Source organism: Oryza sativa, chromosome 5 (genome assembly GCF_034140825.1).
Source record: "Oryza sativa Japonica Group chromosome 5, ASM3414082v1".
Taxonomy (NCBI): domain Eukaryota; kingdom Viridiplantae; phylum Streptophyta; class Magnoliopsida; order Poales; family Poaceae; genus Oryza; species Oryza sativa.
The window spans coordinates 20910884-20926154 of record NC_089039.1 but is presented as its reverse complement, the minus strand read 5'-3'; the positions used below and the strand labels follow the sequence as shown (position 1 = coordinate 20926154).

Here is a 15271-nt window from a genome sequence, read left to right as displayed (position 1 = left end):
AATTTCCAACCTTACCAAATTTTGGTAAAGTTACAAAAAGTGGCTACATTTAGTTTGCTGTCAAATTTTGATAACTATATAAGAAATCCTGCTAAAATTTTGGCAAGTTACCAAAATTTTGGTAACTATGCCAAAATTTTGGCAATGCCAATTTGGTAAGTTTTTTTTGGCATCAAAGTGAACCGGCCCTATAACTCTATATATAAGACAACAAATCGGGACAATGGGAGGAGTACTTGTTACCTTTTAATTATTAAAAATTAGATGTTATCATTTAAATTAGAGGTGCCTCCACTCTAAAACTTGCTGTTACGAACTTCTACAGGATGAGGAGGGTTTTAAATGCGAAATCTGAAGATTAATTAGACGATATGGATCACATCCGGTGCAGGGTTATCTTTGATCTGTGGCTCATCAGTACTACTGCATCATGATTCCGATAATTGCATTCAGTGTAGTAGTATCAGTGGTGACGGAGCGCTAGTACTATCTGGAACAGTGAGCAGAGCGCCGTGTTCAACTTCAACCAGAGCACCCAGAATTTTACAGCAGCTACTGCTGCTCAAATATCGCCGCGGCAGGAGTCCCAGAAAAGGCACTCAAAGACTTGATAAGCGAATGAATTTATGAGCATTCAGAGGTGTGATTTACTGATTACTGCCCCAGATTTGCTACAGTCCCCATATTTTACGCCTACTGTACATGATGCTGCGATGCAAGTGACATCCTGCCAGCGCCAGGATTTACAGAAACCGTGTGGTTATCACGAACAATAATCTTCACAGTTTTTAAAACCATCATATGTCTCACGGTAACTATACGGTTTTTACGATACGTCAAACAGTGGAGTGACAGCAACCTCAACCAAAATGATTTGGTGAATCTAGCCAGCACATACCAATACGCCATAAGCTGGTAAAAACGCAAACGATCCAGTTACAGCACCCAAAAATTACCGAGCATGAAGTACAGTACGTGCAAATTCAATGGCCCATCCTCTGCTGTCCCCGAGACATCGTGCCGGTGATTGCTCGTGATGTGCAATGCAATGCCCACTGCCACTGCATCCAGCGCCAGTGTGGGTTTGTGTAGTGTGGTTTGCTGCTTCGCTTCAATAATAGTAGTAGTACTAAACCGTGGAGTGGTACGCTCTCGCAGCGCCTCCACGTGCCCGTGTCACGCTCGCGCCGCGCCCCGCCACGCTCCTCTCGCCTCGCCTCGGCGTCGCGCGCCGCGCGCCGTTTTTGCCACGCCAAGTCGCCACCCTTTGGTGTTCGTCCCGTTGCGTGCTCCGCGCTCCCGCCCATTTTTTTTTTCTCTCGTCCAGTCGGGGAGTGAGTGACAATGCCGTCGACGGCGAGGGCGTAGGGTGGTGTCCGGGGATGGGGTGCAGGAGCTCGCGGCTGGACGCGGCGGACGCGTCGCCGGTGGCCGCGCTCTGCCGGGAGCGGCGGGACCTGCTGCGCGCGGCGGCGGAGCGGCGCGCGGCGCTGGCGGCTGCGCACGCCGCCTACTTCCGCGCGCTCCCGCGCGTGGCGGACGCGCTCGCGCGGTTCGCGGAGCAGCACCACGCCGCCACGCCGCCGGGGTCGCCCGTGCTCACGCTGCCCCCGTCCGAGCCGGACGAGCACAAGAAGCGGAGCGCCTCCTCCTCCACCCTGCACACCGACTCCGGCCACTCCCACCTCCACTTCCACACCGACGGCGGCTCGGACTCCGAGCCCAACTCCGCCGACGACGACTGCGCCTGCGGCGCCGCCGCCGCCGCCGCCGGCCACGGCGTCCGAGGCGAGATCTCGCCGCCGGCGGAAGAGCTCCAAGAACGGCGAATCCCGGAGCCCGGAGCATCGTCCAGGCTGCAAATGCCGTGGGAGTACGCTCCCTACGACCCCTACCCTTCCTCCTTCCCGAACGTCACATTCCCCAATTACTACTACATGAAGGCGAGCTCGACGCCGGCGAACACGGTGTACCAAGAACCGTACGGCTACGGCAACTTCGCCGCCAATGTCTCCTACAACGGGTACGACTACGGGTACAGCAACCCAATGTACGGCATTCCGGTGCCCCCGGATGGGGAACGGCTGGCCGAGGATCGTGCCCGGGAGGCGGCGGCGGCGGCGGCACCGGCGCCGCCGCCGCCGATGCCAATGCCGGAGGTCTCGCCCTGGGACTTCTTCAACCCGTTTGACTCCTACGACTACAACCAGCAGCTTCCGCAGTACAAGGATGCCAATGGATCGTTCACGAGTAGCCCCAACTCGAGCGAGGTGAGGGAAAGGGAGGGGATACCGGAGCTGGAGGAGGAGACCGAGCAGGAGTCGATGAGGGAGTCGATCAAGGCGAGGAAGGCGGTGGAGAGCACCGCGTCCACCCGGATTGACAATGCCGATGCAGTGAATGCCAAGGCGAAGACGGCGTCGATGGAGCACAAGGAGTGCGAGATCGAGAGTGTGGGGAGTGCTTCGGTTCTTGATTCTGGAGAGGAGAGTGTGTGCAGCTGTGAATGTGATCATGCCGATGGCAATGCCGGAGCAGGAGCAGCAACTGCGGCGCCGGCTGGAGATGATCCAAGGATGGTGAAGAAGGTGGCCTCAGAGGAGCACTCGTCCATGGTAGTGGCTGAAGATGTGCTGCCGAAGAACTTCGGCACAAGGGATGTTGCAGATGTTGTGAATGAGATAAAGGAGCAGTTCAACTCTGTGGTCGCCTGTGGAGACGATGTTGCTAGGATCCTTGAGGTCGGAAGTATGCGGTACCGGCCTCGGAGAAGAATTGTGAGATGTGAGTATATGCTTTTCTTTTCATTTCATTTGATTGCTATGCACATATTGCACTGCAAGAAAATTCTGAATACTAGCAGCATCAGACTCCAATGCAAGATCAAGTCCACTTATAACTAATAAGTTAGCACTGACAAATAGTACTACATTAAAGAGATCTTGTGTAGCGTATGTGCTTTCTTCTGATTGTATTGATCTGTTGACACGATTTCTTGCCCACCTTCCTTTCACATTTTCTCCAGAGACAGTTCTTACTCAGTTAAACACTTTGTCACTTATACTTGATGCAGTGGTATTTTCGCGGTTGATGGGGGCCTTTGCCTTGTTGTTTTCTTCTGTATCTGAGCCCCCTGTGGAGAATTTGGAGCAGACAGCATTAAGTGCATCTGGAAGAAATCATAATTCGAGTCAAAGAATTGGTAGTGCCAGTGATATTGAGTTTAATACTCTTTCTTCAGTAATGGATAGGTTGTACGTGTGGGAGAAGAGGCTTCATAAGGAAATTATGGTATGGTACTTTAGTTATAAGAAATGTCTTGATAAATTCTTGTTACTCTCAAAACATACAAATCACAAGGCTGATAATGGTCTCCTATACTTTTATGTAATATTCTTCATCTGTCAAAATTGTTTTCTCAAAATGCACTGCTTATCTTGATATAATTAAAAGGGTCCTATTGTGGTGTTGAATTTATTTTGCTGCTGAATTACTCATTAAAAAAGAAATTGCTGCTGAATGATAGAGTGACACTTGCTCGTGACTTGCATTTTTCATGAGCATCGCATTGACAGTTTGTTTAAATTAATTGTCAGGAGGAAGAAAAATTGAGGATCACATATGACAAACAATGGAAGCGCCTGAAAGAGTTGGACGACAATGGTGCAGAACCATATAAAATTGATTCTACACGGGCCTCAATTAGTACACTGCTCACCAGAATCAACATTACAATTAGATCAGCCAAAGTTATTTCTAGGAGGATTCACATACTACGAGACGATGAGCTACATCCACATCTTGTTAAACTTATTCAAGGGTATGAAAAGTATATTTCTACACTTTTCTACTCAAGTGATTCTTCAAAGGGATCAACCATCAAATAGTCACTGTGTCATTACACCCGCCTACCCTTGTTTTCTTGCAGAGAATTTTTTTTAAGTACTTATTTTTTTTCTTTAGTTTATCTTGCATTCTTTATGTTGCAATATCACTACTGCATGCTGCAATGGTTTCATAGTCATTTGATCCATTGAAACATGTCCTGAAATTAGCTAGTCAATATAATGTATATCATATCATTAAACTTTTTTTAAGCAAAATAGCTATCACACTAATAAAATTAGTTAATGCTAGGATATCTTTAGTTTAGGAAGTCCAGTTGTCTTTTGGAAAGCACATTTGTCTTGCTAGCAAATGTAGCCTCTCATGTGTCTTTCTTTGTTGCTGTTTGTGTCTGAGCTTATATTCTTGGGAGATAGATATTGCCTTCATAACAATTTATTTCCTCTGCACGGCTTCCAATACTTGTCACAAAGCTGATTTATCTGTGAACAGACTGTAAACTGTTGTCGTTCTGATGTAGGCTTGTGAGAATGTGGAAATTCATTCTTGAATGCCATCGGAAGCAATTTCATGCCATACTCGAAACTAAATCTCATGTTCTTATCCCTAAGAATGGGCCAGAAAGGAACTCCAAGATTACACTCGAACTAGAAATGGAACTTTTGAACTGGTGTTCCTGTTTCAGCAATTGGATCCTGTCACAAAAGGCTTATATTGAAACTCTCAATGGCTGGTTAGTCAAATGGCTTCCTGAGGAAAAGGAGGAAACACCTGATGGGATCGCACCGTTTTCTCCTGGTAGGCTTGGAGCTCCAGCTGTGTTCATCACAGCTAATGATTGGTGTCAAAGCATGAAAAGGATACCAGAAGGTACTGTCATAGGTGCAATGGAGGCTTTCGCTGTTAATGTGCACATGTTACGGGAGCGGCAGGACGAAGAGCAGCAACAGAAGCTGAAAGCTGACTATTTATCTAGAGATTATGCAAAGAGGCTCAAATCTTTTCAAAAGGAACATGGCTTGGCTGGACATCATGAAGCTGATAAGACGGTGTTGCCTGTTGCCGAAAATAACAGAGCAGTTGATAGCCGCATTGTAGCTTTGGACGCATTGCATAAGAGATTGGATGAACAAAGATCTAGGCATGAGGAAGCCGTGAATCAAATCCAAGAGTCAAGTGCAACAGATCTGAAAGCAGGTCTAGGTCCAATATTTGAAGCATTGGAATCTTTTACCCAAGATACGCTGAAAGGTTATGAAAATGTAAGAATTCCAATCAATGGTTGTGGAGCTTGATAGTTAAATAGGTCTTCCCCTTTTGCTTCTGATAGCTTGTACTTTGGGCGGAACAAATGATCTCGGGAATCAATGGTAAGAATCAGCAATACCGCATCATTATACCAGTCAATACCATTGTATTTCTGAGTAATGTTCGCTTAATATGCAAGAACGAAAGGTTTTGCGTGGTTGTGGCATGAAGGATTATTTATCAATGCTTTGAGGTGATTCCGAGATAACGCTCAGGTAATATTTCCTGACCAGCTACAATTGATTATGCCAAATGATCTGCTGGGAGCCCTGTTATCAGGGAGGACAGCAGGGAATTTTGTAGCCATTTTCAGATCGTGTACATATTAGTTAAGTTAGTAATTTTGCAGAGTAGCATATTATTTATGTACCATGTAATCTGTACATTGTAAAAGGTGTATTTATGCCCTGTTATCACTATCAGTTAAAAAATGTAGCTTGGGTGTATATGCTCAGAACTTCTGTGATTTTGTCTGAACATACAAATCGTTTTTTCCAAGAAGCACATAAGTTACTTGGGGGAATACAATAGGCAATCTTTTTCCCTTTATTTTTTAGAGTAAATTTCATGTAACAAGGTATCATAATCCAACTTGCACAACACCACACGGGTTTTGACATGTGATATATAACTCTTGGATTATTGCGCTCTAGAATTTCACAAAACCATACTGTTAAGCAATTATATGATATGTTCTAAAATCATATCTCAAATATATGGATTCATCGATCTATTCTATAACAAGTTAACCACATTTTTTTTATTTTGCTAGTAAAGAAAGCCAAGTTGATTAATGGCGTGGTTTTATAAAACTATAGGATCATAATTGGGTTATGCGTCAGGTTTCAAAACCCATGTGATTTTGCATAACTTAAGTCATAATATCTAGTGGTTTTATGAAATTTAGTCTAACTTAATATCTAGTGTTTTTATGAAATTTAGTCTTAAAAAATACATAGCTCCTATGTTCTGTAGTTCATCATTCAACTTGTCGCCCACAGTTTCAAATTTGTCCATCATCAACAACGACAAAATCACAGCCTCCTTAGAATTTTAGATCCTAGCACACCTGAACACACTTAAGCTGCAATGCAATCAAACGTGCAAATCTCTACTAAAACAATCAACACAACTCGATTTCTTAGATGGAACACAATTCAGGCTGTGTTTAGATCTAAAGTTTGGATCTAAACTTCAGTAATTTTTCATCGCATCAATCTATCATACTCACACAATTTTTCTGTCATATCATCTCCAATTTAAAATTCAAACTTTGCGCTGAACTAAAACACAGACTCAGCTTTCAGCTCTGTCGGCTCCTCAGGTGATGAGTTATATGTAAGCTGACACTAGATCAGATCTGAAGTGAGAAACCATGTACAGTACTTTCTGTGGTCTCAGAAGAGGATGCCAATGTCCAAATGGCATCCAAAGTAAAGTTTCCAAATAGCACGTGAAGTTCATCGCTAATAGAAAAACCACAAATCAGAATCTGGATTCCAGTGGATCGTCAGAAGCTGCATCAGGCTCCAAGGAGTGACGCCAATCTCGAACAAACGCAAGCTGTTTTTTTCATACCTCACGTGCTTCCAATAACACATACTCCCTCCGTCCAAAAAAAGAAGATAAATTCTGGGTTTTCATGTCAAACTTTGACTGTCCGTCTTATATAAAATTTTTTTATAATTCGTATTTTCATTGTTGTTAGATGATAAAACATGATTAATATTTTATGCGTGACTTGTCTTTTTAATTTTTTTCATAATTTTTTTAAATAAGACGGACGGTCAAACATTGGGCACGGAAACCAGGGTTTGTCTTTTTTTTTAGACGGAGGGAGTACTATCATTTGTATAGATTCATATATAAGTGTGTCCAGTTGGTCACCAGTCCACCGTTGACGTGCTCCTGACAAAATCGAGGTAAAGTCATGAATTTCATATGGTTATTATGTAGAGATATTCATGCAAAAACAGTTTAATCAAGTTGAAGCGGTCAAGAATAATCTCACATTAGCATGACGTATGGTGCTTCTAAAATATTGCCCCTACCATACTGCATGACTTTGTAACCTTAACTAACTATGCAATTAAACTTTCTTTTGGGATACATTGGTAATAAGGGTGTGTTTAGTTGGGGAAAAGGAAATTTTTGGGTGCCACATCGAACGTTTGACCGGATGTCGGAAGAGGTTTTCGGACACGAATGAAAAAACTAATTTCAGAACTCGCCTGGAAACCGCGAGACGAATCTTTTGAGACTAATTAAGCCGTCATTAGCACATGTGGGGATACTGTAGCACTTATGGCTAATCACGGACTAATTAGGCTTAAAAGATTCATCTTGCGATTTCCCCCATAACTGTGTAATTAGTTTTTCTTTTTATCTATATTTAATGCTTCATGCATGTGTCCAAAGATTCGATGTGATATTTTTGGGAAAAAATTTTGGGGAACTAAACGGGCCTTAAGATGTATCAGGAGAATGATTAGGCTGTATTCGGGAGGCAAGGTTGCTTGTGACACGGAAAACGAAGCACGCAATTTAGTGAGATTAATTAAGTATTAGCCTAAAAAACTTGAAAAAGGATTAATATGATTTTTTAAAGCAACTTCCATATAAATTTTTTTTTACAAAAAATGTGTCGTTTAGCAGTTTGAAAAGCGTGCACGCGGAAAACGAGGGAAGTGAGTTGGGAAAAAGGGGAAAAAACACAACCTTAGTGTGCATTCTATAGCGGAAAATGTCGGAATTACACTTGAACTATTACGATAATACAATTTACCCCGCTTAAACTACAAAACCAGACATTTAATATCTCTAACTTTTCAAACCGGACGAATTACCCCCCCCCCCCCCCAATCAACACTCTTTGGGTGGTTTTGGACAAGATTGGCTAACATGGCAGTGGCATGCATCATGAGAAAAACAGTGGGCCCACCCGTCGGTACCCATGGAGAAAAAAATAGTGCTCCATTGAGCTCGTTGTTGGGGACCATATCACCCCGATCTCCTACTTGAGTCGCCACCCCATTAGATCAACGCCCGAAAACACCGGATTGAGGAGAGGCCACCATTGTCGAGGTTGTTCACACTCCACGCCCGCCGCCCCCATCAATTACATATTTCCCCTATAGCCACAAAGGAGCTTAGCGTTATGGCTTGATCCATGTCAAGCCGCTGCTAGATCTGCGCCACACGGAGCTTGTGGATCCATGCTAACCTCATCACCAAAGCTTTTTAATTTTTTGACGAGAAATGGTAGGAGAGGCTCATACTATGATAATAAATTAATTAGAGAGGAATTTTTTCTCATCGAAAAAGCTTGTCGCGTGAGCACAGAGAGGAAGCCCATGGGATGGCATGCGGCGACTAGGTGGTTCCCTCGGGCGGTGTGGTGGAGGTTGAGAAGCTAAACAAGGAGTGATGCAAATCTGGACGGTGACGGCTCCCTGGTAATGCCCACGATAGGATCCCCTGACGAAGAGCTCGGAAAAAACCGACCAACACTCTTCTTGTCTCGTCAGCTCAGTTCTAGCCTCGACAACCACGCCCGCGTCCTCAGCTCCTCCTAGTGCGAAGAAGACGACGATGGCGCCCAGGCGACAAGGCAGCAGCGTGGCCGCCGGCCTTCCCCGCCACCGCTGCCTTTGCCTCCACTTCCCTTAACGGGCGGAGTAGTGTCGCTCCCTCCCATGATGCCCGGTAATGCTGCTGCACACGCCCCCAATCCACGGATTAAGATCCTAAACAAATTATTGATGAAGATAGATATAATAGTGTTAACGGATACTTTTAAAAAAAAGTCAACCACATATAACCATTCGTAATACAAATTTTAAACAACATTAATAAAGTGCCCGCGTATAAGCGTGGATACCTTCATAGTTTATTTATAAGCCACAGTTCTAACTCGTCAAGCTTTAAAAGTTTGTCGCAATGTTTCCAAGTAATTTTTTTTATTAAAAAACATATAAGTGCACACCCTGCCCTAAACATACTCGACATAAGTGGCAAATTGTTGATGTCGCTTGATTTGAAAGTGAATAGGGAAATCATTTAAACCTTAGTAGGTAAAGTCATGCATCATAACTCCATACCACATCACCTGTTCTTATTTAATTTCCACCTGTTTTAGTGCCAGAAAAAACCATGGCACGTCACAACTTTAGCACCGCATTCTCACAAAAAGTGAGGAAGCAATCTAAATGACCCCTAATAGCAGATACAATAGCGGGCTATTAGCCAGCTATAAACATATTTTAACGAGATAAAAGATGAGATAAAAGAGCAGCGGCTACAGATTTATGGCCAGGTGCAGCACGAACTCCAAGACGCAATGTGTGTATGATATGTGAGACCATATATTAATAGTATAGTAAGCAATTATTGTATGAATTGGCTATTAGATTGGCTATAGGTAAATTAGAGCTAGTAATGGGGAGCAAGTTCAATAGTATAGCCAACTGTTGGCTCCAAATCATCTATAGCCAATCTAATATCCCATTCATACAATAGTTATCTATAAAAATATACTATATCATTAATACCCGGTCCTACCTCTCATACACTTATAACGTATTGAAGTCCGTGTTGCAGCCGGCTACAAATCTGTAGCCCGCTTTCTTCTCTCTCTTCTCTTTTCTTCTCGATATGTGGTTATAGCTGGCTTATAGCCTGCTATTGTACCTGCTCTAAGAATGCAACGGGAAAGAAGTGTCATTTTCATGTTCTCTATAGTGGATCTCATGGTGGAAAGAACTGAAAGCTAACCACTGTAGGCGAGTACTACCTCCGTTTTTTAATAGATGACGATGTTGACTTTTTCTCACATGTTTGACCATTCGTCTTATTCAAAAATTTTATGCAAATGTATAAGATATAAATCACACTTAAAGTACTATGAGTGATAAAACAACTCATAACAAAATAAATTATAATTACGTAAATTTTTTGAATAAGACGAATGGTCAAACACGTGAGAAAAAGTCAACGGTGTCATCTATTAAAAAACGGAGGAAGTATATGATATGCCGATATGGTATTGAAGTGCTGGAACAAAAGCAAATTTCTATCTCCACAAGCCACTGCTACAACCAAACTGAGGCCCTCTTTGTTTGGGCTTAGACTTATTGGCTTAGACTTTTAAGTCAGCTTATTGGCTTATATGATTTATAAGCCGGTGGATTTAATGTTCTAAGTTTAATGGTGGAGTTATGCATCTGTCTCACATAAGCCAAAAAAGCTTCTCTAACCTAGCTTTTGGCTTAATAGTGTTAGAGTGGCTTATGGCTTAAAAAAACCAAACGAAAAAGCTGCTTGTTTGTTTAGATTTAGATTTTTTAATTTATAAGTTGGCTTATAAGCCTAAACAAATATGGCCTGAATCCTCGTCCAGTCACACATAACAAAGGATCATCAGCGTCCCACTAATAGAAAGCAAAACCATAACGCTACTAGAAACACTCGGATCAAACAGAACCCCACACAGCAAAACATCCGATACACCAAAGATTCCACTAAAGAAAGTATAGTAGTCACACCAAAACTACCTATCCCTGTGGTGCGCGGTTATCCTCTAACCCACACATTGGTCTTACCAAAAGCAAGCTCGCGCGTCGCGTCACGCTCGCACGCTACACGCACACCCCACCTGTAAAAAAGAAGGGGACGATCCTCCTGCCTACCGTGCCCGCCCGCTCGCGCGGCCGCGCGGCTCCACCGACCGGCACCCCACCTACCGCGTACGCGAAAAACCTCCAAAATCACCGTGAGAACCCCGCGCGCGCCACCGTGATCTGTGTGACTGATCTCTCACGTTGCAGCCGCGGCCCCGCGCGGCTCCCCTCCCCCCACCGACCGGCATGGCGACACCCAGAAAAACCTCCAAAATCACCGCGAAAACACCGCGCGCCACCGTGATCTGACTGACTGATCTGATCTCTCACGTTCTAGCGGCGCACCGCGCACGCGGACCCGCACACGCGAGAGAGCGCGCGCGCGCACGGCGATTCGGTCGTCCTCCTCCGGTTTACTACTACTAGTACTTGCCACCTTCCCGACGACGTCGCCGTCGTCGTCGTCGGCGCGCGCGCGCCTCTCTCTCTCTCAAAGGAGTGGACTGCGTGCTAGTGCTAGTGCTACAGGCTACGGGTCGAGAAAGGCGAGGCCACCAGCAGAGAGCAAGCTGAGGGAGGAGACGGGGCGGCCTCTCCGCCTTGCAGATCTCGCATGCGCGGGCGGAGTGGACGGCGGCGGAGGAGGCGGCGGAGGAGGAGGGCGCAGTAGGGGAGGCGTACGGGCGGCGGCGGCGGCGGCATGGGCGGGGCGAGGCTGGGGAGATGGGTGGAGGGGATGTCGGCGGACAACGTCAAGGGCCTCCTGCTGGCGCTCTCCTCCAGCCTCTTCATCGGCGCCAGCTTCATCGTCAAGAAGAAGGGCCTCAAGAAGGCCGGCGCCTCCGGCGTCCGCGCAGGTGCGTGACGTGACTCTCACCCACCTCCACCTCCGCCTTCCGCTTAACCCCTTCTCAGCTCGCAACCCAAGCGAATCGCAGGGATGCCCACGCTCTCCTCTGCTGCTGCTGCTGCTGCTGCCGCGGTGCTAGCTCTGTAGCGTAGATCTGAGCCCCGCGAGATTTGGATCTTGATCGTGTTGTCGGTGGCCAAGTGGTGTTAGGGAGTTTGGTGCTGCACGCGCATTGGAGATCGGGCTGTCGGTTAAGCCTGTAGTTGTTTGGGTACTAAGAAATAGTTGTTCTTGTAGGACTAGCTCAGTTGATGATGATGTTCCAGCAAGATGATTAATAGAGTAATAGTACAATAGTAGCAATTGTTATAGTTCATGGCGCAGTGGTGATATCACGATGTGCAATATCCCCTCTTGTTTATAATGTGACTGCATTGCGATTCGTTATCTATGGTTTCTGCGTCAAAATTAGCAGTTTGAACAAGCTTACACAAACATGGAAGGCTGTAGAATATGAAAATCTTTGACGGTAGGAGGAGCCTATGATTGCAGAAATGGTTGCAAGCAGAAAAAAAAAACTACTATGTGATTGCTGTTGCTCTATTTGTTGCCTTTTTGTGCTTTAAACTTCCATGGATGATCAATCCGCGTTGTGTAATTGGTCTCCCATGATATGTTGGTTAGTCACGGAAGTACCATATAGGGAATTTTGCTACCCTCTGGCCAAATGGGTTTCAGCTTTTTCAGTAATTATGCTTATGTTGTTGACTTGCTACAGGTGTTGGTGGCTACTCTTACTTGCTTGAACCATTGTGGTGGGCAGGAATGACAGCAAGTAAGTGGTTTCTTCATGCATGAATATACTGGTTGACAAAGTTCTTCCATCTGTGGTGATAGTGCTAATTGATGTACTATGCTTTTTGTCAGTGATTGTTGGAGAAATCGCCAACTTCGCAGCTTATGCTTTTGCTCCTGCTATCTTGGTCACTCCACTTGGTGCACTTAGCATAATTATCAGGTAAGACTAGAATTGTATGACTGAAGTGGTATGGTAAAATCTTCTTCTGTGCATATTCCTGTAAATCTTCTTCTGTGTATATTCCTGTAAATCTGATAATATCGGCATCCCTTCTTACAGTGCTGTTCTTGCACACATTATTCTGAGAGAGAAGCTACACATATTTGGTATACTCGGGTGTATTCTTTGTGTTGTGGGTTCGACAAGTATTGTGCTTCATGCCCCTCCAGAGCGTCAAATTGAGTCTGTGGCAGAAGTATGGGATCTAGCTACTGAACCAGGTATAATCCTACCATGTACACAAGATAATAATATAACAAATATTAGAAAATAGTGACTCATTTAGACATTGGTTTTTCAAGTACTAATATTTAAACCTTTATGTTCCAGCATTTCTACTATATGCAGCCATTGTGCTTGCAGCAGCTTTTGTGCTCATATTCCATTTTGTCCCACAATATGGTCAGACCCATATCATGGTGTATATTGGTGTCTGTTCTCTCGTGGGATCCTTATCGGTATGCATGTCATTAATAATTCTTGATACGTTTTCACAATATCCTTCTTAGTCGGTTTACGGTGTAAATGAATTCATTCTGTAAACTTCTTTCTCTGGCAGGTCATGAGTGTCAAAGCTCTTGGGATAGCATTGAAGCTGACATTTTCAGGGATGAACCAGCTTGTTTATCCACAGATGTGGGTGTTCTTACTTTTTGTAGTTGCATGCATAGTAACACAGATGAACTATCTGAACAAGGTATGATCAATATCTATGTTGTAGGATAATTTTGGGCATGCCAAGAGAAAAAAATAAACGATGAATAGACTGATTTTGTTTTTCTATATGGAAGTCTTGTACATTTGTCTTCTACTCTATACGACTTTGAATTTGACTGTTTACTTTTGCAGGCCCTTGACACTTTCAACACTGCAGTGGTTTCGCCCATATATTATACGATGTTTACATCCTTGACCATTTTGGCCAGTGTGATAATGTTCAAGGTAACAGGTTTTGGGCTTAATTTATTTGTTGACATAATTTTAATACAAACACCATGTAGCTGCCTTCTTAAAAGGTGATGGCGACACTATAAACTATTGTACTGATTTTGTTTAATATGGCAATATGTCAATATACCAGAAGTATACTTAATTCTTTTTAATGAATTTGCTGCTTGAATGGAAATCAATCTTTTATACATTGTGTATCGATAGCGCAGTTTGGCATATCAAATTAACTCTTGACTTATCCTTCTGGACTATTTTCAAAAACATGTTGGGACCTTTGGCATTCAGTTTTTGACCATGGCCATTGAACTTTTTGTTCCATCTTCCTAGATGACTACCCATCATGTTTCCTTGCTGCATCAACTGCCGCCTTAATGTGATACTGTAGCTGTTTGATATTCAATTACACTTAAATATCCTGATTGATGTTCAAACTCCTCTTATATGGGGCCCATATATCTAAAAATGTTCTCTAATCTGAATAGGACATGTAGGCCTGTCAGTATACATGTAAACATAACATTAACATTGAAAGGCCTTTCATACTACAATGAATTTCTGAATCATGATAATGCTATAAATTCTATCGGCAAACTGTATCATCAGAATGGCGCATCATGGTTCAGTCAACCCCTTATTGTGTTCCATTGACAATGCTTCTGAACTATCTGTTGATGCAACCCTGATTGCATGCAGGACTGGGATCGTCAAGATCCAACACAAATTGTCACGGAGATGTGCGGTTTTGTTACAATCCTTTCTGGGACATTTCTTCTTCACAAGACAAAGGATATGGTGGATGGTATGACTGCCTTTCGTCCCATCTTGTGTTGACTTGAAATAGCACCCATTGGTAAATTCTTATTCATTGCCATCGCAGGTCTCCCACCAAATTTACCTATCCGACTACCTAAACACGCCGAGGAGGATGGTTATGCTGCTGAAGGAATTCCTCTCAGATCTGCTGCTGATGGCATTCCACTCAGGTCACCGAGGGCCACGGAATCGTTTCGTGCGACATTATAACCTGCTAATGCTTGCAACCGTGCTTCAAGGTTTATACTCCAGCAGCAACGCTAGCTCCTCAATGTGGGAAGGGAAGAATCTCCATTCTTTCATTGGATACACACTCCATAGGTTGACTGTAGGATCCAAAGGTAACGGCTCGGCCCCCCCTGTAATTTTTTCAGACATCCGTACAAAATTTTGGGGGTCATTACATCAGTTATTATACATATCTTCGGGTGAGATAACCAGGATGGCCAAGAATCCCAAGTTCTGAACTGTAAATCGCTGTGAGCCATAGAGGTCATTGGTCTGGAACTGTTGTATTCTTTCAAATACAATAGGCAAATAGCTCACTCATAATACAAGAAGAGGTTGAAAGAGCGCATGCTGTCTGTAGTCATTGTTGCCCCTTGCAATCCTCGATGTTTTGAGATATTGGTCGTCGGGTCGAGGCGTGGAGCCGATCAGCTCTCTGACCTTGCCTCTTTTTGAGATGGCTCAAATTGGAAGAACATCCCGTTCACAAGACAAGTCACTCAACCCCCGTATACATCAGAGGTTCATCTGATAAGAGATCACAAATAAAAGCACGCTTCGTTGGCCTTATCTTGAAGC

At 44.0% G+C, this 15271-nt stretch overlaps 2 protein-coding genes across 3 annotated transcripts; both read left to right on the top strand.

Annotated features, from left to right (window-relative positions):
- The first annotated feature begins 1143 nt into the window (after positions 1-1143).
- LOC9268469 (protein ALTERED PHOSPHATE STARVATION RESPONSE 1) lies at positions 1144-5600 on the top strand. 2 transcript variants are annotated; one of them, XR_001546293.3, is made up of 5 exons: positions 1190-2784; positions 3074-3291; positions 3597-3820; positions 4367-5216; positions 5294-5600. XR_001546293.3 is itself a non-coding variant. In XM_015785197.3 (4 exons), the coding sequence occupies exons 1-4, from the start codon at positions 1383-1385 to the stop codon at positions 5139-5141; spliced, it is 2619 nt and encodes an 872-aa protein (XP_015640683.2). In that variant the 5' UTR covers positions 1144-1382; the 3' UTR covers positions 5142-5600. The 2 variants fall into 2 exon arrangements, 1 of the variants encoding a protein (XP_015640683.2); XM_015785197.3 differs by having other exon boundaries at positions 1144-2784; positions 4367-5600.
- Positions 5601-10944: 5344 nt separating this feature from the next.
- On the top strand, positions 10945-15040 carry LOC4338847 (probable magnesium transporter NIPA4). The gene is made up of 9 exons (NM_001420416.1): positions 10945-11629; positions 12401-12457; positions 12550-12640; positions 12761-12921; positions 13031-13158; positions 13260-13397; positions 13550-13642; positions 14345-14450; positions 14529-15040. Exons 1-9 carry the CDS (start codon positions 11473-11475, stop codon positions 14672-14674), a joined length of 1077 nt encoding a protein of 358 aa, NP_001407345.1. The 5' UTR covers positions 10945-11472; the 3' UTR covers positions 14675-15040.
- Positions 15041-15271: the final 231 nt, after the last annotated feature.

What these genes read in the sequence shown, in the direction of transcription:
- LOC4338847 (NM_001420416.1), top strand. Translation starts at nt 11,473, where the DNA reads ATGGGCGGGGCGAGGCTGGGGAGATGGGTGGAGGGGATGTCGGCGGAC. An exon ending in GCACTTAGCATAATTATCAG is followed by an intron (nt 12,641 to 12,760) that starts GTAAGACTAGAA and finishes CCCTTCTTACAG; the next exon opens with TGCTGTTCTTGCACACATTA. An exon ending in GGATCTAGCTACTGAACCAG is followed by an intron (nt 12,922 to 13,030) that starts GTATAATCCTAC and finishes TTTATGTTCCAG; the next exon opens with CATTTCTACTATATGCAGCC.
- LOC9268469 (XM_015785197.3), top strand. Translation starts at nt 1,383, where the DNA reads ATGGGGTGCAGGAGCTCGCGGCTGGACGCGGCGGACGCGTCGCCGGTG. An exon ending in TCGGAGAAGAATTGTGAGAT is followed by an intron (nt 2,785 to 3,073) that starts GTGAGTATATGC and finishes TACTTGATGCAG; the next exon opens with TGGTATTTTCGCGGTTGATG. An exon ending in CTTGTTAAACTTATTCAAGG is followed by an intron (nt 3,821 to 4,366) that starts GTATGAAAAGTA and finishes GTTCTGATGTAG; the next exon opens with GCTTGTGAGAATGTGGAAAT.